General features: G+C 41.4%; 1 protein-coding gene across 1 annotated transcript in view; it reads right to left on the reverse strand.

Annotated features, from left to right (window-relative positions):
- Positions 1-16,155, reverse strand: part of EXOC4 (exocyst complex component 4) — a gene marked incomplete at both ends in the record, with an annotated part of 415,129 nt that extends 398,974 nt beyond the window's left edge. Inside the window, one exon of the mRNA XM_081999953.1 lies at positions 16,070-16,155. Coding sequence (XP_081856079.1) covers positions 16,070-16,155 — 86 coding nt within the window. The remainder of the gene's footprint in view (positions 1-16,069) is intronic.
- Positions 16,156-23,059: the final 6,904 nt, after the last annotated feature.

A 23,059-nucleotide genomic window follows, 5' to 3' on the forward strand; every position in this document is an offset into this window, starting at 1 on the left:
GCTGGTTTAGGCTGGACTGACATGTGCAGTTCTGGTGTCCATTCTCTCTTCTCTTGCCCTTGGAAGTGCAGCTAAACCAACAGAGGAGATGAAGCAGCTGTCCTCTGCAGAGATGCTAAGGCCAAGACTTTCCAAGACAAGTTTGGAAAAGAAAAGGCTGAAAAGAGATATGACTAAGGTCTGCAGGAATCAGAAATTACATGAATAACATAAATGCAAAACAGTTTTTCACCAAATCATGCACTATTAGAACTAGTGGCACTTGTTGAAACTAACAGGAGAGCAGTTTAAAAAAGGATAAAGCACACTTACATGTTAGGTTGTGAACTCCTGAACCATGCTGCAGGATTTGAGTCTCACAGCATCAGCAGGTTCAGGAAAAGGACTTAAATGTTTTCACAGACAACAGGTCAAAACAAGTAATAAAAGAAACTAGCTGGAATGCATCCTCCAACATACCTAACTCAAGGACCACGGACACTAAGGAAACACAGAGGCAGTGGACACCAAGAAGCTGGCCAGACCTGCGTCCCCTCGCTGATATTTTGTATGACCACTGTTGGAGTCAAACTACCAGGGTGGAAGAACTATTAATCTGCCTCAGTAGAGTATTTCTTTGGTCTTATCCTCTGGAAGAGTCCAGTAACGTAGGCCACCTAAAGCTGAGTGATGTTTTTGAGGTGCTGGAGGTGATGTTACCTGACTCCTGCACATGTACACACACAAACATGCACACAGAGTTAAGTGCCAACATGGGGCCTTCCCTTTACCTTACCAGGATATTTCATAATCCAAACCTGCAGGAAGACAAGACAACCATGACCCATTCTTGTAGAGTTTCAGGTGAAGCCACTGTGCTGTCAGGCAGCAGGAGGGGAGAGAAGAGTTACGCACTTTAACAAAACACTGCTTTGTACATCCCAGGGACATGCTCGCCAAGGACAGGACCGTATTAACACAGCATTAAGTATTTTTTCAGCCTGTGATCCTAGCTTGCAAGACTCAGTGGAAGTTTCAGGCTCAGTCAAATGCCATGTTCCAAGATTTCCAGCTGGTTCTGGCGAATGCACCAGCTGGGAAACCTTCCCAGAATCAGCACCTGTATTAGGAATCTCTTGCTTTCTTTAATTACCTGTTTGGGGAAAAAATTGTGGAAACAATAATCAATAAAAATAGCATATTTTTACCAGAAAATTTACAGACCTTTAGTCTGTTCTAGTTTCAAATATTAAAGGGACCACTTACTATGCCAAAGGGAATAAATAATTCTACACAACGCTAAAGAATTTAAGCCTAACGGGTTTTTTTTGCCCTCCACCCACACGAGTTTACCTTAAATACCTGTAGATTATTTCTTTATGGATAGGTTAAAAGTTTAAATCACAACCCAAGACCCAAATGGAGAAAAGGAACATCAGAGACTGTTTTTTCATCTGTTTTACTGAAAGACCAGAAAGTTCCAGAAGTATAAGGGTTTGGGTTTAGGACTCTGTTACTTCCAGTCATTATGGGAGTCTGAATTAATGACTGGAGAACAGAAAAGGAAGTGCATGTGTGATCCATCCCACAACCATGTACTGAAGAACCATCGAAGAACACTTAGAGAAAAGCAAACGTATTCTTTAATGGATGCAAATAGCAATATATAAATAAGAGGAAGGGAAGGTGTTTCAAGCCAAAATGTCAGAAAAAAGTGTGCTATAAAATCAAGAATGCCTCTTCTGGATTTTATTTTAAAAGTCACATGAAACCTTGTCCCAGACAATAATTTACACTTTTTTCCACCATGGCTGTAGCATATAAATTTCTGCTACATATTTAAAAGCAGTATGAGTACTTACAACTGGTTATGGCCATCAGCAAAAGCCTTCTGCTCGTGTTCTTCTCAAGACACCTATCAATCGGATGAGCCCTTACTTCATCTACTTAAATCAAAACTAACTCACCACCTTCTCTCCACTCCAGTAATTAATTACCACATACTTTCCTGCTTCAAAAACACATCATTAAATCTTTGAAGTCTAGCAGTATTTGTAACTACAAAAAGAAGCCATGTCACTTTGAATCTGAAGCATTACCTTGCACACCTGAATTTCCTACCTAAGCCCCTTGGTACAGGAGCCATTTCTTTTTCTTGCTCTGCACAAAAATAAGCAAAGCAAGGAATACTTAATATTCTTGAGATTATATATGTTCCTGCTAACACTGCAGAAAAGTAAGCCAAGGGCATCTTTGCTTCTTTCAGTTCTATTAAAATGTGTGGCAAGGAAGAAGAAAAGTCAACACACTGTTTGACAAGTAGAAAGGATCAAAATTGTTTGGGAAAGGAACTTTGCAGATAGAACTTTCAAGGGGGAATTACAAAACAGGACAGGATTATGAAACAATGATAAATATACATTAGCTTTTTAGAACTCCTTGAAAAACAAAAGCATTCAAAACGTATGACAAACAGAAGGGATGTCAATTTAGATACCAAGTGCATGCAGGCTATGAACTCAGTGGGGATCTCCAGTAGGGTTCCCCAATTAGTTCACTTGTTTTTTCGTTTTCATTTTCCTAAATGAGAATCCTCCTCCCCTGTAAGATACCTATAATTTGTATTTGGCAGCTGGATGGCTGCATATGCCTGTCTCATTAGCAAGAGCTCAATAGGATTAGAATAATTCCAACTGGATGTTAGCCTGTTAAGAGACATTTTTATGCTACAGTAAAACAGAAATTCACTGAGCCAAATCTTACTGACTTTTGATTTTACCTAGTTAAAAATACAGATTACACAAATGCAAGATGCTTAATTCACTGGAGTCACACATACGGAAGACAGGATAGAGGAGAAGATGATCAGACAGGATCCTGAAATGTTTTTATCATGAGATGTACAGCATATTTCATACAATAAAAAAAACTAACCTTGCCATTTCTCCTGAGGCCAGTGAATTTACTCTGGAATTAGAGTAACACCAAAAAAGTCCATTGGGACTATTCATTTCAGTAGAATTCAGTAGAATTTGATCTGTAGATCACAAGCATTATTCATCTCCGCTTTCCAGCATCCAACTCAAATAACTAGCACAGGGAGTAGGTGGAAAGACTTTTACATGAATCCTGAAGCACTATCATTCTGCAAGATGCCTAAAGCCTTCAACTGCTTGCTACAACAGTTCACATCAAAGACAGGAATATCTAGTTTCCAAAGGTAAATACGTAAGAAAATGTATTCACATTGATCAAATATAATTGCTGTCTCTACCATTTCCACAAGAGGCTGTACCTTTCTACAAAACTGATGAAGTCCACAGCTCTAGAAGAGTCCTGCTTCCTCAGCACTGCAGATGAAGGAACAAAGTGTCTCTGACATGTTGGCACAATTAGGTCCCCAAAGTATGTTTGAATCCGCCCTCACCTGTTGCTTTGCAGCAGTTCAACAGCCTGTAGCCATCAAAAGCTAAAGAGCAATTCAAAACACCAGGAAGCAAGATTTCCAACCTACGGATGCTTACCTATAAATGCTCAACATGGTACTTGGAAGCAGCTGAAAAACCCACTTGAGTCGTTACAACTTTTTTCCTCCACAGACCTCAAAATCTGAGCATTTTCCTCTGAGCTGCAAAATTAAATGCTCTCACTAAAACACTAAGGAACTTTGAGAAAGTCACACAGTGTCTCATTTTTATAATGCAGAAAATGCTACAGACTATAGCTACTGTTTACCGTAGTAAATATATACAAGCTTTGAAAATGCAACACTAAGCAGGGTGAAAAAAGCTTTTCTCTAAGAACCAATGTAATTAATCTGGTCCCAGCAACAACTAACACCAGCAGACACCATACACTGTCTAACAAGTTACTCTCATGCTACAGACTTAGTGTTGGCTATTTCTTTGTGTTTTGACAAATCAATGTTTTTCATAAACCTAGCCAAGATCCACAGGTGCCTGGACTGCAGAACTGCCACACTACCTTACCTCCTCTGTAAACTTACTCCTACAGTGCAATGCATTAATTTGGGGAGGAAGGGGCAGGGGGGGAAGGCAAACTCTCCAGCATTCAAACAACACAAGAAAAACAACATGCAGATAATGAAAAGGACAGAAAACAAGCCATAATTTCTTCACAAGCTAATAAATTTCTTTCATTGTTGTGAACAGAAAGAACATGTTTACTAAGCTATTCAAGAGCAGAAGAAAACAAACACCATTGTACTACATATCATGTGGCACAACAGATAACTACAGGAGTACAGAAATGCTATAGAGTCGATCAGCTGCAAAACTATGAAGCTATTCACCTCCCTTCATAACATGCTATTTTTGAGCTTCAAACATACTCCAGCTCCAAAACAGGATTTACCATCACAGCTCCCAGCACCACAGAAAGCACACCACTCACAGACTCATCTTTATTCTGTTTAACACTCATGTTCCCACAAATATGCACAGCTTGTCCATGCCAACAAACTACTACAAAATAAGCTTTGATGCGAATGAAATGCACAACAGACTTCCTTGCTCGGTCCTCATCGGAGTAAGTTTAGGGCAAACAGAGTAGCTACAAGGGCAGTTACTAAGAAAGGCTTTTTCTGGGCTATCCTGCAACATTTAGTAGGAAAAGCCTTTGCAAAGCCAGCAACAGGCAGCACTGCAGGTGCTTCAGGCAGCCGCCCAGTACCAAAGAGCTCATGCTGGTGGTATGTGCTGCTGAGGCACAAAGCTTCAAGGGGACTAAGAATTTTGTTCACACGTGGAGAGACATGTACAACAAATGTGGAAATATTTGGGTGCCTAAAGAAATCCACTCATCTTCCTCTCAAAGGGACACATGAATGAGTTTCCTCCATCTGCATTTTCAAATTTATTGTCCTCCTTGACAGTGAAGATTCAGTGTTAGCATATGCTGCCCTACTAGCGTACCTCAGTCTGAAGCATCAGAGAAACAACTCTGCTTTATTTTTCCCTCTCTTTTATTCTACAAGGGCCAATAACAAAAATAGGTCAGTCAGAGACAACTCCACGCATTTCTGAGCTCCAAATGCCCACAGTCCAACCCTGTTTTGTTTTGCAATGTGCTGAATGCCCTTAGAGCACACACAAGCTCTTGGTCTTCTAAACCTGAATTCAGGGTGCGATCTACACCACTCCTGCTTCATCTAGCACCCTGTCGCTGCATTGCCTTCACTAAGGTATTTTTTCCACCAAAGCCTGCATTTAGCTGCCCCTCTCATCCCCATATTTTGCACTGTGGCAAAAGGAAGCTAACAACCTTTAAGACTATTCATTTACAAGCACCAACCTCAAGATCAGAGGTCCAGCAGGAATCAGATTTGAGACTCAACAAGAATTTCTGTTTATACCGACAAGCCTTGTATTTCTCCACACATCCTGTATTACCAAGGGCTTCAGTCTGTTTTCCAGGACAGATGAGTACTTTCTTTTGCCAGCCCACTGTTAGCTTCCTACCTGCCCAATAAAATGCCAAGAGAATTAGATTAAGTGTCAGTTTTATGAGAAAACTGTTAACGATAATGAATAATAAATGTTTCATTTCCGCAAATATGCTTTTTCTGATGCCTCCAGCTAGGTTGGGTGGATAACTGCCTGCTTGTTTTACCCACCCTGAGGCCAGCCCTGTTAAGTATGATTACTGCTAAGCTATGGATAGTAAACGGAGTCTTAATTATCCATTTCTTGACTAGAGAATTTGTTTCACAGGAAGAACACTGTAGTAACAGTATGTGGGTATTACACTTCTGTGGATTTTTTTATTAAACAAAAGTGAAAGAACAGATACTGCATGCAAAATGCAAACACGTGGTTTAGACAGTTAATGCTAAGTTAGCACCTGCAACACGCTAAACAATTCTTACAGGAGAAGAGTGTTCCAAGTCCCCGCTGCTTTTGACCATTGTTGTATGTGTTCAGCATCTGTGTGCCCTTGTAGAGCCCCTCTTCCTCAGCTCCACAGTATCAGAGCAGGCATTTGCAAATATTTGTGGTTAAAGGCAGAAGAGAGTCTAACATGATGCATAGGTGCAGCTTGGAAATCCAGGAAGAATCTTCCCTTCTGCATCAGGTTTCTTTGAGCATGCAATTCACTTGCCTTCACTCTGTGTCACTTATTCAAGTGAAAACACTCATTAAAGACAGTGGGAAACACCAACAAAAAAAGGCAAGCCGATCAAATTCACGTATTTCTCATCTGATCAGGAAAATGAACATTTTAGTGAAGTGCAATTGAACAGAGCGCTGAATTACGGGGCGGCGGGGGGGAGGTCAAAGAAAGATTCAATTTAACAGCAATCCACAGTAAACTTTCTGCCACCTGTTTCTCCGGTGCTCTGCACCATGTCATATGCCTTGTTAAGCCTCTCAGTTCCTAGCTATGGTAACACAGACAGCTTGTGGTATCAACTGCACACAACACAGCTTGCCTGTGTGAAAGCTAAGGCTACATTTAGAAGTGTGGCCAACTTACAGGACTTACTTATGTTGTAACCTTTTCCTCCAGTAAAAACAACGCCAGAAATCTGTTCAACAGAAGAAGCTTCTTAAGTACGCACTGCAGCCTTGGGCAAAATCCAAAGTTTAAGGGATACACTATGATCCATCCCTTCTGAAGAAATTAGGCAAGGTTTTCAATGTTTTACAGTTTGGATAACAGTTAAAACAATAATTCTTATTGTCCAACTTTGAAATCTGCAGATAGAGAGTGCTGCATAGGTACTACATATCAATATTATTAAAAAATCTCCTGAATATGTTTCACAACATATCATATATATTTGAATCACTCTGGACAATAAAATGAATAGTACAGCACTAAGATAACCGAAATTACTCTTCAGGAAGGAAAATTAGAGAAGTGGGTTCTATTTCATAGACACATAGAATGGTTTGGGTTGGAAAGGACCTTAAAGGTCACCTAGTTCCAACCCCCCTGCCATGGGCAGGGACATCTTCCACTAGACCACATTGCTCAATACCTCATCCAACCTGGCCTTGAACACTTCCAGGGGTGAGCATCCACAACTTCTCTGGGCAACCTGTGCCAGTGCCTCACCACCCAAGTATTTATTTATTCTCCATTTTACACCATACCAAGGACCTAAAACACCACCAGAATAAAACAAGCCTCTGTAAGGTACACAGAAAAAAAAAAATAATCAAAGCATGGCCTTAGCCAACACAGACAATTTTTGACCAACAAAGCATTTGTGGGGTTGAACGAAGAAAGCAGTTGCTAGAAGCAACAAATAATCATTTAAGCAGAGCACTGTGGGTGCCTAGAAAACCAGTCTCCTCTCTGCAGGAAAGAGCTGCCATGTGCCAATGAGACTCCAGTATTAAAAAGGGGGGAAAAAAAAAAGGCAGAGTAAAAAGAAACCCATTAGAATCTAGTTATTTCTCATAAAGCACCTCTTGCTGATGACCGTGGCCACACACCAATTAGAGTATTTGCTTTCTCATTTTGGTTTAAATTGTTGTGATCATTACTAGACATTTATAGTGCACTAACAACCGAAGACTGCCCCATTGAGAGACACCACTCAGACACACAGACCAGCAGCACAAGCTCTTTGTGGCAGGAAACCTAATAGACAAGAAACAACAACAGGTGAATAAAAGATAAGAGGTTACGATGCGAGGGAAAGGGAACAAAATAACCGACATGAGAGAGACCATCTGTCTGCACCTCAGCGGTCCAGCAGAAGCAACACTAACCAGACAGTTACTCCAACTGACACTGTCAGGTTGCAAATTATCCCAGGAATTGCAGCACTGTGTCTGAAGTGTAAGTTGTTGGGAGGATCAAGTGTTGACCTCACAGATGCACAGAAGATGCATATAAGTGCTCTGCAAGAAGAAATACTGTATGATAAAATGCACTAATTTTTTAAGTGCCTTTCCCTCCCCAAAAAGCTGTAGAGAGAAACAGAACATTACACAAGATGTCTGATCTTGGTAATTTCAAGGGTTGAGCCTTGTAGTGAAAATTTCAAGCAACACCTAAGATCAAACATGCATTTTGAAAGTGTTTACTGGAGGCACCTTACTAGTATTTAAGCCTCTGAGTTAATCAGAATAAAATGCCTAAGAGAGGAAACAAAAAAATCTTGTCCTTTCTGAAAATGAAGGTTGGTTTGTTTGTTGTTTTTTTTTCCCCCCTAAGCCTTATTTTTATGGTTGTAAAAAAAAAAATACCTGTATGGGAAAAGAGCCTGTCTAGAGCAGTTCAGCAGGTTTTCTTCTCCCCAACTGCTGCGCCACAGTCTGTGCGCCAGCCTGTGAGACCTTAGAAGCAGCTGAGTTTCAACAGCGCACAATGAATAAGTTTTGTAAAGCACCCTGGGACAAGACCAACTGCACTTCAGCACACTGTCTACGCTGCTCTACAAATTTCCAGAGGTTCATTAAACTAAATGGGTTTATTTGAATTTTATAATTGAAAACTGTTGTCTTAAAGACAAGTCCCAAATGGGGTGATCTACAGCTTCCAGCACTACTTAACCTCAAAGCATATGATCTGATAATACATGTTTTGAAACCTCTGCGGTTTCTCATTGAAACCGTTGTAAAAGTTGGTTCCTTATGAAACAAAGCCAGCCAGAAGAAAGAAAAAAAAAATCCAAAAGGTATTTAACAATTTAACTCAGTAGCACCATACTGAATGCCTTCTTCTTTTCACCTTGTTCCTATGAAATGCTGGATTTGAGGAAATAAATCAAAACGTTCAGGAGACAAACTACTCCCTTCATGGAGACAAACTACTCCCTTCATGGAGACAATGAGTTGCTGAAAAGAAAGTAGTCAAATATTGCCCCATACTAGTCAATGGGCATGGTAAACTGACTATAAAATTATAAAGAATCTTCCCCTCAAAAGAAAAAAAAAAAAAAAAGGGAAAAAAATAAGAGTGAAATCCTGAGGCCAGCACACTCCATCCTCATTAAGGGGAATACGAGGCACCCAGTCTCCAGACAACTAGATCTCCATTGTGCAAACAAAGAACTAACTCACTCTTTTCATTACAACAAACAGCAGAACCACGTCTCTTCAAAACACTGTTAAACATATAAAGCAAACAGAGCATTATAAAACATCTTCCTCCGCTACTTAGATTCCATTAATCTTTCATGCCGCTTACACAGTTGGTTAGAGCATTTTCAAGAGAAGTTGATGATCTCTTTATCGTTGAGGACTTGCAGATGTACGTGTGGTAGCTGCAGTGAAAAGGCTGAGCAGCCTACAGCCATATAAATAAATATCATTGAGAATTTTTTTGTTTTGCTAGATGAAACAACCCTTAATCAAATTTCACCATGCCTCTACAAACGATTCAGGTATAGCCAGCAATCAGCTGATTTCTGAAATAAAGACTGGGCTGCCGTCATTTAAGATGTTGACTTCAACAGAAGAAGTCACACTCCTTCAGATGTCTTCAACAGCAGTACAGTAAGATGAAAACAAAAATTCCACACACAGGCAGAACCCTAACACCACCAGCTTCACGCCATTTTCCAGCTTGGAAAAGGGATGCAGACAGCAGACCGACCCAGGAGATGCCAGTGACACTGCCAGGCACACGCAGAGCAACTCAGCTACGCCTCAACTGAGAACCTGGCCAGCACTATCTCCATGTACAGGAGACTACAGGTACCTAGTCTCTACCTTTTTTTGTAATTAACTTTAGATCCCAAAAAACCAACACTGCTATTGCATGAATTACCACATTCCCAGGAGAAAACTGAAGTCATAAGTATCAGTATTTTCAAATCTGCAAGAGCAGAGGCTGGACAATGCTACTCAGACCTGTCACCTGCATGTTGAAAAGATTAAGAAAACTGAAGGATCTATTGGCCACTTTGTGCTATGAAGCCATCATTGATATCACACCGCATCAGAACAGCAAGAGGCTTTGCAAAATTCATTATTAACCTGAAGGTTTCAATACCACACTGGAATGAAGAGCTGTTAGAGCCAATGTCTCCAAAAGAGTTGAAAACACAGAACTTGTAATCATTTATTAACAAAACCGACTATTTCCACTTCCTAGTTTTGTAAAGGTAGGCTAAACTCCAACTCTGCACAGTGCATTCTCTAAAGCTAAAGTAAGAGCTGAAAAATAAAGTACCCTGAGCTTTTAGCACGGCGTGGTCACACATACTGTCCTTTTGCATACGGTTGTGTATTCACCTCTGCACCCTCACTTATTGTTGCTATTAAATGTAACCAAGTGTCTGTATCAAGCTACAAGCCAACACTTGCCAAATATGCATACACTTTATACAAGTGCCTCAAGATCATTTTAGGAAAATGTATAGTTTATAACCATACTCTGCCATATACAATTCATTCTCAATGAATTTCTGAGCTACTTGTCTTGTAGAAGAATGGCTACCTTTATAACATTGGAAAACACCATTAGCAATAAAGGCAGTTTTAAGAGACCATTACAGTACATACAGATCAGAATAACTCGGCTTTATTTCTTGTAGCAGCTATTTCCCAAATGTAACAACGAGGGCAACAGCTACACATCCATCTTTCTCACTCTACATCACAAACTGGGATATCAGTTCTATCATTTTAGACAGAAAGAGAAGACCAAATGCCAGGTCATTAGTATGAATCCATTTAATGCAGTTCACTCTAAACGTAATGAAAATAATGGCCAAAAAGCATTAAAAAGAATTCCACTTGTGAAACAAAGTACGTTCAAGGGTTTTTGCCTGTCATTTCAATTTCTGCAGGCATGAAAGTAGGAAATGTACTGTATCTTTCCTCACTTCCAGTTCTCCTTGACATCTGTCGTATGTGTTTGCCTCTGTGAAAGCTTAGCACAAAGATTTCAATAAGGTCTTATGGAGTCACTGCTAAAGTTTGTTTTCTCCCAATTAAAGCAGCTATTAAAGGCCAGTTTAAAAAAATATCAACATTTAATTGGAAAGAAAAAATCCCTAACAACAAAAAATAGCAGACACATTCACCAATTAAAAATCTGACAAGATCTCTCAAAAAAATAGCATTTGCTAAATGCCAGGTTGCTTGTTTCAAGTACAAAAGCTGCTTCAACCAGCTACCAACAAAACAAAAGGTTAAGAAAAATCAATATACATATACGTGTTTGTCCTCTGAAAGATAAAAAAAAAATATTGCCCAAGTTGTCCTCCAGCAGATGAGCAGAATTTTATCCATTCTCTGCACTATTTTTTAAAAAGACATTGCCAAAGCCCATGTGATGAGCATTAGACAACTTCAACAAAAGCTCCTGGTCTCCATGACAACATTTTGACCTTACAAAGTACCTTTTATTTAAGGAACTTGAAGGACCTTTCTCATATGTGAAGGAATTAGCACATTTTTAAAGTGGTTGTGGCATGAGTGCAAGCACTGTGCTTTGGACCATCCAGCAGAAGCACAGGGACAGAAGCTGTAAAGCCCTGATATCCAATATCCTACTCTACAAGTCACAACCCCAGAACCTATGCTTTCTTGTTGCAAATAATGGCCACTTCTCAGCAATGTGAGGACAAGGGCAAATTGAAGATACTCTCATATCCCCTGCAGGTGCAGGGAAAAGAAGGAAGGCTCCCTTGAGCCACAGCGAAGGTGGGGATTTTAATAGCAAGACTTTGCAAACATTCATTAAGCTCCCCAAACAGTCTTTACTTCTAAAAGACTTATTGATATGAATATACCTACCCTCCAAAACCTCTATTCCTCCTTTAGAAGAAAGAGGAGGGAAACTGTGCCTGAGAACTCAGTTAACACAGCAGCGGCACTGCTGAGGGTATGACTACGCTACGTCGTCACTCAGCTCCACCAGTAGCTCCTGGCTTTTTTCAAATGGATCAGTCCTGTCCTGGGGCAGCACTGCACATCCTTCACTCCTGACAGCGTTCCTATAGGCAGGACAGACAAGGCACCAGGTACCGCTCTACCCACCAAAAACGCAGGTTTTTTATGTCCCAGGAGGGCTGGTGCCCTCATGGCTCCTGTAACACTGGGCAGGCAACACAGTGACAGCATAACACTATAAAACATCTTACCCGTGGGCTGCGAGACAGGTTTTGGGATGGTAATCCATCTGAACTGCTGTTCATAGGTATGTACAGGTTTTGGAATCAGTAAGATTCCACAAGGGTGGTTTGCTATGTGGACACGGCCAGTCTGCTCAAATGGGGGCTACGGGGCAGCACCGGCACCAGACATCTGTACCGTGTGGCTCGGGAGCCAGAAATCACCACTTTGAGCCAGACGGCCTTAGCAGGGATACCCTCACCCAACAGATCCTGGTTCAGCTCAAACACCAGGATTTTATTTTCAGTTTAGTACTCTAACTACTGAGCAGCACGTCTGCTTCTGCTCAGGAAACAACTTCTTCCAAATGAGTCCATACTTGAGGCTGCCCTTATTCTCTATTCTTGGCAACAACCAGAAAACCAAGGTGAATTTCATCAGTACACAAACCTTCCTACAGGAAACAACTCTCAAAAAACAAATGCGTTCCCCAACATAACAGGAAAAACTGACACTTCACAGGGACAGAAAAGAAATTAAAACTGGGATGGGCTTTCCTGTTGGGTCTGTCTTCATCTCAGAGTTTTCTGCATTCACAGCTGCTAAAAAGCAACACTGTAGAGACTAAGAATGACCCAAAATTTCCAAACTATACTGAGACTGCTATGAACAACACTGATGAAACCTACACTGACATTCATGCAATTAACTCTCCTGAAGCAGCACCGCCCTGGTTTTAGACTAGAGCCCCAGCTTCCATCAGATACATTTCACACCTGATTTCAGCGCTGCTACAATACAGTAAACTTTGTCAAGGATCTGGTCCCAAATACTCTCCCTGAAAGGAGAGTAAGAGCAAGGACCTCTTGGTCCTGGGAAGTCCAATGAAATAAGTGCAAGAATCCCTAAATCTAGTATCAGAGGAAAGTAAATTATTCAGTCTCTTGCAACAGAGAGCTACTGAGTTGAGTAAATATAAAAAAATTATCCCTTCATTAATAACATCATTTATATTTATAAAAGGCCTTTCAGCTTCACATTTCAAAGCATTTTGCACACAATCACACCAAATATATTTTGCAGACCTAAACAATGTTTCTTTTTGAAAGACATAACTGTCTTTGCTACAACCAAGTATAATATCATAATACTTGAAGAAGCTCCTCTGGTTTTGTTTGTTTACGGCAGAAGAATGTAGTCAAAGTTTTGCTACTTTTCATACACTGTCTCCTTTTACGGGCCTTTCACACAGCAACAAGAGAGAAATAAATAGCCTTCTAAACAAACAGGGAAATGCAAGTATAAAGCCACAAGGACTGGCAGAAGATGTCATACATAAATGTTTTGGAAATAAAGCTATCAAGAAAAGAAAACATGGCTACATTTCAAACTAAGAGCCCACTATTAAGATTTGTAATATTTTTCTGAAGTTGAGTAAAGTTATAAGAAAGATACATTTAACCCACCCAGGTCTAAATTTGTTTGCAGCAGTATTTTATGAGCATAGAAAACAGCAAAAAATTTCACGCATTGCTTAGCAAGTTCATCCTCACCTGAGCTACTATCCAAAAACAACATACAGAAGACAGTGATTTAAATTCCTTTCCACGCCATTTGCTTTTTGTACTTGGCTAACCCTAAGAAAGTGAATATTATTAACACAACACTTTTCCCTTCCTTTGCAATCAGTTCTACTTTCAGGTTTTCATGGTCTGGCTCAACATGACACTTCAAGCTCTACAAAGAATCTCTACATCCAAACCAAGTTCTAATTAAATTCTGGAGGTTTAGTTATCAGGCTGTTCTACTGAATAATTTTAATTTCATAAAGTCAATAACCTCAATGTTGTGTCTAAACACTGGACCTAAACTAGTCAAGGTATCAGTGCCTGTAAGCCAAAGAGTACTAGACAAACATGATTCCTTGTTTGGAGAACACAGTAACAGGATTTCGCTCTAATTTAATATTAGAAACGAAATAACAAGTCCAGATTTATTAAAGTAGAGATACAAGAGAAGACCCTTAAAATACACTTGGAAATTATAAGAAACATTTTAAAACTTTAAAAAAGGACAATTACTACAGGAAATGCTGCAGCAATCAATGCACATATATTATTCATTTTTCCACTGCATACAAACTACTGTATTTTTTCTAAATTAAGCTTATCTAGCTACAACTTACTATGTTTGTCTCTGCAACTTACTCAAACTTGAGGCTGATAAACACTAAGCACAACACACTTTTAATGCACACTATTTATTCTTGTCCCAAATATAAGGTGTAAGTGCCCAGTAAAAAAATGAAGATCCAGGTGAGAAGTCTGATTTTTTCCACTTTTTCACAACTACTTGTTGTATTTATTATGCAAACAGTCCATGCGAACTCATGAACCATTGCACCCATGAGTGTGTGTAGGCCTGGATATAAAATTTGCAGGAACACCACCCATTTTAAAAGTCACATATTTGGGTATTAGCTTCCCATTCCTTTCTCTTTCAACATTTATTGTATTCAAAATAAAAAGTAATTCAAGTACACTACTACTGCTGTCATTCTTTGTATTTATATGACATCGTACCAATGTATACTTTTCTCCATCAGCATACTTTTTTATATATATCTCTCTCAAAAAAAACCCTCCAGCCTAAACAAGTCTAGTTTTATAACAGTTTTTTCTTATAAAACTAATGAACCACATATACTTGAACTTGAAAAGTCAGGCACCACAGTCTGTGTTCAGCATCACCTTTCATTCATTGTTCAGTGTGATTCTTTGCTACCTATTACCAACACAATTCAGAAACTTAAGACACAACCCGGGAAAGGCTAAGCAGTTCTGTGAACCAGCTGCTTTTTATGGAGTCACCATCTACCTCAAGTTTTGCAAGATCTGAAAGAACAGTTTTCAGAATCATGAAAAAGAACGGTATTTTGTTCTAAACATTATCATTCATACCGGATTTTAAAATCAGATCTTAAGATGTCCTAGATACAGAACAATTGCTACACAATAACTTCTCCAAAGTAACAGAATGACTATACTTTCTGGCACAATAACTTCTCCAAAGTAACAGAATGACTATACTTTCTGGCAGAGACATTAAAGTAAGAACCAAAGTTTGGAAGTTCATTACAACTCACAATATCATAGTTGTATGACTGCTTGCTCCCACGCCCACTTCAGTGGGTGTACAGAAGGCCAACATTTAAAAGCTTCAGTGTGGGAAATCGGCTGCTAACCTACTGGTTATAAGGAGCATAGAAGAGATTTACAAGCAGTTGAAGGCGGCACAGAGGGAAACCAGTAAAGTCCTTGCTTGGCTCCATGCATACCACAGAATCATCCTCTAAGCAGAAGAGACGAGAGTACAGGAATAAGGGCAAACAAAAAAAATCAATAGTTTAAACATGACTAGATGCAACTGCTTTCTTTTAATCCCCTGCAAGATGGTTTGACTCAGAAGAAGTTGCACTTTTCCCAGTATCGCATCCTAAAGCGGGATGGAGTTTGCACACAGGACCTCCTAGTCCTTTTTTTTTTTTTTCCCAACCAGCCAGATTTTACTCAGTGCTGCTGGGTGTTTGTGGATGGGGCGGGGGGGTCAACTAGAGACTCTACAACAGTAAAAAGATGGTGCCTTAACCCTCCCTATATGGTCTTAAGCTAGTGCTAACTGCAGGGCTTACTCCTCTGACCCCTGGATACAGCAAAGCAAGGGGAACTGAAGGGGGTCAGCTGGGCAGTGCGGGAGGACGGAAGGACACCCCTCAGGAGAAGGCCTGCTCCAGCACTGAGGCCTCCCCAGCGCTGTCAAGGCCCTGGAAGAACCCGAGACTCTGGAGGCCCGGCCTGGGGAGGCCTCCACAGAACGGCAGGGCCCGCACACGCCCCTGGGTAACCCTCAGGGGCCCACGCAGCGCCCAGGGGCGGCCCTGCGAGCAGGACGGGACGGGAGGCGACGGGACGGGAGGCGACGGGACGGGAGGCTGCGGGACGGGAGGCTGCGGGACGGGAGGCTGCGGGACGGGGCCGCGCCGCCCCTACCTGATCACAGAGATGAGCAGCCCCGAGGGGTCCTTGCTCTTGCTCATGGTGCTCCTGTAGCGCCCCGCCGCCTCACCCGCCGCCATCTTGTACCCCCCTCCCAACACAGAATGGGCACCCGTGCTGGCGCGGCGCAGCCAATCAGAGGAGAGGAGGCGGGCAGCTGCGGGGCTATGACCCAATAGAAGGCGAAGGAGGCGGGGCGCGTGGCATCAAGCCGTTTTGTGCATCGTATGGCGCCGCCGCGGGGTCCGCTGGGAGTTGTAGTTTTTATGGAGACGGCTCCGGCCTGCTCCAGTCTCAGCCTGGAGCTGACAGCAACGCGCCGTCGACGATACCATCCTCGCTTCGAAAGGCAGTTAAAATTGCTTAACAGACTAGGAAATTACTGTCCGGACAAGATTCATCTGCAAAGAGGCCTATGCGCAAAAGTCATCATTTGCTCTGGAAGCTGCAGAAAAAGGGGTGGGAGCCTGGCCACGCTGCCTCACGTGCTCCCAGGCCTTCACCGGCGAGCAGCGAAGGGTTTAAATGTTTAAAGGGTTTAAAATTAACAAAATGCACTGGCTCCTTAACATAATGTGTCCTGCAAAGTAGCTAATGCTAAATATTAGCTGTGTGCCACATCCTGCAGCGGATTCTGACTGCAAGTAGGGCTACAAGGGGTTGCTGAAGCTTCACTTAATTTAAGCTCTTTAGATTACAATGTTTTTAAAAGCAGTTTTCCCCAGGTTTCACTGAGAAGGTGGTGGGGTGACTCGTGCCGAAACAGACTGCTGTACTCTGAAAGTAGACCTGAGCTAGTCAACGTTTTGCATTTGAATTGTGTTTTTTGCACAGCTGGAGATGACAAAAATCTGAGTCCATTCACAAACTGGCTGGGAAGTGGCAGATCTCCAACACCTAAAGCTTACTGAAGGCCAGCCTACTTGCCCGTAGTCCCTGCTTTACCATCAGTGCACTCCATCTCTTGCCACAGGATCATCTTCTTTAGAAAAGAAAAGGTGTATGCCACCGTGTTCAGGGTTAGAAAACAAAAGGTTGGTTTTTCACCGGCTTGCTGGGCAACATCCAACAAATCATCTTACAACAGCTGCCTCACCTTCCCCATTTGCAGACGAGGGATAAGGACACCTCTCCAGTAAAGTCCTTTGAGAGCTTGTGTTAAAAGCACCACGCAAGACCCAGGTTTGTTATTGCAGAGGCAGTAATTCATTAGCAAGTGCAGTAACAGTCAGGTACTAATAGCTGCTGGGTGTTTTCTAAACTAGGTTCACTCCATCATGTCAAAGACACTACTCCTGGCTGCCTATTTTGGAGTCGTTTCTTCAGCCCAAAGCTGCACATTAACGATTTTAATTGCATGAAAATTGCTGAAGTCTGTAGGTAAGTCAACGGTATCCATTTGTATGAACTGTATTTGAAATATAAGGTAATTGAAAGCATGGTATTCCTAGGGCTTATTTACAAGGGGAAGGTTTCCACAGAGCTATTGTGGAAGAATCTCTATTTGTTATAATCAACCTCTGTATCTATTATCATTAGCAGAATGGCAGAATAAGAGCATGGGCACTTTAATGCTGAAATAAAAGATACTTTATTCCTGAATAACCAATGTGTTTTCAGAACAGAATAATTACTCCAAAGTAAAGTGATTTTTATCTCCAGATAGGGTGTGCACTTGAAGTGTGTTCCTGTATAGCTGTTCTGCTCCGTTTCCCCTGCACAGACAGGCTCTCAGCTCTACAATTTGCTATTCAGCTACGCCAAAAAAGCTCATCTTCGTTGATTTTCTGGGCAGGTTTGCTAATGCCTTTGCTCAGGGATCGTGATTTGAATGGCAGGAGTTTTATGCATTGGCTGGAGGGAGTTTTTTCTCAATCTGCCGACCTGCCAATATTGTTTTTTTGTTAATTGGCAATTCATATTGACTGCTCTGTACTGGCACATCCTGGAGATTGCAGTGGGGATGAAATCAATGTGTCCTACCTTTTCATTCCTGACAGCTACAATAATCACCTCATTTAGGCGGAACTTCATCAGGACAAACAACAGCAAATCTCCCCAAGAACTGTAACCTTGCTGACTTTCAATCCTGCGCTCTAATTGCTAAACCACTGCCTTGTTTCATTTACAAGCCTCTTTACTCCCAACCAAAGCAGAGCTATAGATGTGAATTTATGTTTTCTTTAAACAAAATTAAAAAAAAATCAACATAGTGGGGACTGATCCAGCACATGACACTGAGGTCTTTCTTCATTAATAATACATGATACAGTGAGGACGAAGGGTTACAAGAATAGTATTTTCTCTGTACACAGCTTGAGAGAAAAGATCTTGGTCTGAAAATTGATGGATTAGAAATCAGGCGACAGAAATGTACTTTTCCTTTTCACATTTCTTTCACACGGTGTTTTAGTACTATGAAGTATATCTAGTAAAATGTAAAGTTCCTTGACTACTCAAACCAAATAAAGTACAAATTGACCAAAAAATGTTCTTGATGATGCATTAATCACTGTCACAACTTGTCTGTAAATACTAGAGGGGCTCAGTCAAGGATCCCCCCAAACCAGAAGGGACTGGGAAGCACAGATGGTTTCACTCCTCCTCCCCATCCTCCTCCCTTCATAAGAAAAGGAAAGGGCTTGGTGCGGAGGTGAGCACGTACTCTGCCGTTTCTCATCCACTGGGTCAGTTGCCCAAGGGATGACCACAGTGGCAGAGAGCTATGCCAAAAAGAAGCCTAAATAGGCAGAGGCAGAGCAGTTCTTTTGTAAATATGGCTTACTCCCTTTGGGAGGCTTTTACAAACTCCACGGGTGAAAGAGCTCCTTTCCCCATATGACTTGCGTGATACTAGGAGATTGCTTTGCCCCTTTCCTAAGGTAGTTTTACCTGCAATCTCTTTCCACAATTTATCCACTGGTATTTTCTAGGTTACTGTTGAATTCCTAAATCTAACAGATTTACCAATGCTCAGTGCTGTTGGACACATGGGTCTGTCACCCATAGGTTTAACATTTTAAATATACCACATTTCACTTTGTTATGTCATTTCAAACATCAGTAGAAATGTCAAAGAAAAGGCTTCAGCTCATACCAATATCTTACAGGTGTAATTGCCTTGTCTGTAATGTGTTTATATTAGTTATAATGAAATTACCTTTGAGTTGCATCAGTGTAAATGGGAGCAGAGTGAAGGCCAGAGTTTCCATCTAAGACTGTAGGAGCAATTTTGCTTGTATAAAGTGAGCATAATTCAGTTGGCCTATATCAGTCAGTTTAATAAAATATATTACCTCTTCTTACAGAGCTTGTCACCCTGACACCAGCTGCATTATGCTGAAATTGGTCCATGGTCAAAGAATCAGGTCCCAGGCACCCACTTCTTGCAATAGACTTAATTCTGTTTTTCTTATGAAGTTTTATCAGGCTTTAACATTCTGCCTGAATAAGAACTGAATAAAAGTGTGCTGAAACATCAGGATTTGTCGCTATGGTTAGTCACTCATCTGAATGACCTTGTTATTCCTATTTACCATTATGTAAGTCTGTGCTAAAGGTGTTTTAGGTTGTTTTTTTTTTTTTTATTTCCTGCATGACAACAATCAGTAACGCTTCCCAGCATGTAGCTGCCATCAATTCTTTCTGTCTCAGCTTGTGAATAAGAAGTAAGCAACCCATGGGGCAGGAGAAGAAGTTGCCTGGCTTAATGCTGGGTATCAAGACAGAGATATGATCCAAATGCTTTCTTATTGTTTTTTGCCTCTTGACATTTCCCAAGTTGCACTGTGTACTGCTGCCACAGAAAAAATAGTAGCTAAGATTAAGCTAAGTGGAAAAGTACTGCTGCTTTTCCAATGTCAAAGCCACAGAACCTATGGTAATGCGATCCATGAAATCAGAGCAGGAGCATGAGGTATTTCTCTTCACCATGCACTGAAAGAAAATGAGCTGTTCTCCTTCTGTAGACCATTAAAAAAACAGATTATTGGGGTTTATTCTTTCCCCTTTATTCTACTTCTCTTTAATCCCCTTTAATTTACTTATTTACTAAGGGAATGCTGTTTTTGCAATTGTGCCATCTGTAACAGTATACAGAGGTGAGACTGAATCAGACAGTTTGTTCATGCAGTTGGTGACCTGATTCAGACCTGGCCAGAGCGACGCATGGCAGAAAAAGGCATAGAGACCCCCTAACTGATCCCATGGAATAATCTTTTATTATGGCTTGTTTTGTTAATTCATCTCATTCCCTGGGAAACAGTAAATTGCAAGGTGGTAGAGCAGCTTTGTACACCTTAACACAGTTACAGAGTTCCATGAAGCTTGAGCCCCAGAGCCTGCATTCACCTTCCACGAGCTTGAACACACTCCAGAACTTTCTCAGCAAAGCATGTCTCTAATTTCGCATGAGGGCTTTGTTTAAACAGAGAATTTTCTCATAGTAACAATAAATGTAGGAGGAATATCACATTTTTCATCATTATTGGGTATTGTAGATACACCAAACCTTGGGCCTAGGAAGCCTAAACGTGACTTAGCAAAGGTTCCTTCCATGTTTTGACTAAGAAAAACCTCTCATCTGGTGTCTGGCATACAGTTGTCCTCTGATATTTTCCAAATCCTCAGCCTGTCTTTCCTCATCTTGTTATGGTGAGTGGCTGCAGGCTGCATGTTGGCTGGTTGAAATTAAAATCTTTAAGCCTTATCTTCATTTGGAACCATGGAAAACCTGAGGCGTGTAAGAAACATAAAAAACCAACACTCACATCCTGACCCTCTTGTGCTTAATTATGCTTTTTTTCCCCCCAGCCCTTCTGTAAGGAGTTCTTATATGCTATCCACAAGCTTCTCATATTAGCCCAGCTCCATTAAGTTCCCTGTGTCTAGCTGACCATCAGTCTCCGTGTAATGACTTGTGGATTTGTTGGGCATCAACACTTGCATCAGGTGGTATCTGAGCCAGTAAGTTCCTACAGTTTGGGGTAAAGAGCTGGCTGGATAGAAAAGAAAGTTCCAGATTCCTGCTGGCATCGAGGGGGAGGTGGAACCACTTTGCTGGTGTATTCCAGCAAATTCACATGGGAGAGAGAAGAAATGAATGCCTCAACCCTAGGAAAAACCCTTGGATCAGAGCTCCACCTTATTAAACTCTAGACAGCCAAGCATGACATACAAACCCGTTGGAGATAAGACTTCATAAATTCCACTGCTCGCGGAAGTATTTCATACTACTGAATACAGCTTTGGATATTTTCTGTTTTATGTAACTAGCAGCTTCAGGCAAGAGAAACAACAAAAACTTGAGCTGAAGTAAGTAAAACTCCCAGTACCAGCAATGTACCCGTGTATTTTCAAGAAAAGCAGCAGTGGTATCAGTCCATAAAAATGAGACATCAGACATCCAATTTCAAGTCTTCCCTTGCAGAAAATGGGGCATATGTTTCAGCAGCTGAACAGTCCTTTTGGCCTCAAATTTAATTTACTATGAAGTGATATAAGAGAAGGATAATATGACAGTTGTTGTACTTCTATAGCACTTTTGACAAAGTAAATGTATCACTGGCAAACATCATAACCCCCATTTTACAGAAGAAACTGTGACCCAATGATACTAGAATCAAGTACACAATAACAAACCCCACTTACCTTACAGTCTCAAAGTTTTACTGCCAAGAAGAAGAAACTGGAACAATCCATCCTCAGTCTACAGTTCAATGCATTTGAAGGACAGCCATGTTGAAGGACATTACAGAGTCAGTGGTATGTCTGAAAGGGCTCTCCACAGTGCCCTCCTGCGTGTTAGAAATCTGAGCCTCCCCACAGTTTGACCAGCACTTTCTTGTCCTGCATGTTCACTAAGAGAAAATATAGTGTAACCTCAGCAAGTTTGCAAACACCTCCAAGCTGAGTGGTGTGGTTGACACACCTGAGGGACGGGATGCCATCCAGAGGGACCTGGACAAGCTCAAGGAACGGGCCTGTGTAAAATTCATGAAGTTCAATAAGGCCAAGTGCAGGGTCCTGCACCTGGGTTGGGGCAACCCCCGGTATCAGCACAGGCTGGGGGATGGAGGGATGGAGAGCAGCCCTGCCTAGAAGGACTTGGGGGTACTGGGGGATGAAAAGCTGGACGTCACTGGTCCAGCCATCTCCTTCACTGTTGCCACCCTGACTGCTGTTGCTATCCCTGCCCCTGGCCTGTGACAGCATGATATGCCCAGACTCACCACCACAGCATGGGTGATGGAGAAGGGCAGACTTTCCCCTTCTTCAGAAATGTTACCACCCATCACCTCTGAATTATTCCAGTTTGGTGGGCAAGATGAGCCCTGAAGAAGTAGTCATTGGCCTGACTCTCAGGCTGAACCAGTCTAAAATCTCTGGGTGTACCCATCAAGGAACCTGAAAGTTCAGATTGGAAACTGTTCAACCGTAACCAATGTGCAAGATGGCAGTGATGGTAACTCCCAAATATTTGGTGTCGTGAAGTGTTTGTGGGTAGTCAAAGAGTGAAGATGCTCAGAGAGCCACAGGCACTGCAGCTCTGAAAGCGCTGTGATAAAGAGCTAACTGAAGTGCCAAATCTGCAGGAACAAACTTAAATCAACTTTATTGTTCAGCACTGTTACGTGGGCACTGAATATGGCTGAAGATAGATGTCTGTAATTTTTTCTGTTATTGTCAGCAAGGACAAAATCAGCAAGACAGATACTTGCAGATGAACCCCAGAACTCCATCATGACTAGTGCAGGGTTTGAGACAGACACATTAGGATGGAAGATCACTGTGTTTTGTACTGTTTCATCAATCATCTTGCAGTCACCAGAAGGCCTGAGACTGGTTTAAGAGATGTCAGCGGAGTAGATCCAGTCCATCATAAAAACTTAATGAAAGTGGGGTCCAGGTGGCCTTTGAAACATGAGAATGGGTCTCTTGAATATTTGCTTTATGATGTTGCAGGAATTTAAGCTGGAAGTGCAC

Source organism: Phaethon aethereus (assembly GCF_964289735.1).
Source record: "Phaethon aethereus genome assembly, chromosome: 1".
Lineage (NCBI taxonomy): Eukaryota > Metazoa > Chordata > Aves > Phaethontiformes > Phaethontidae > Phaethon > Phaethon aethereus.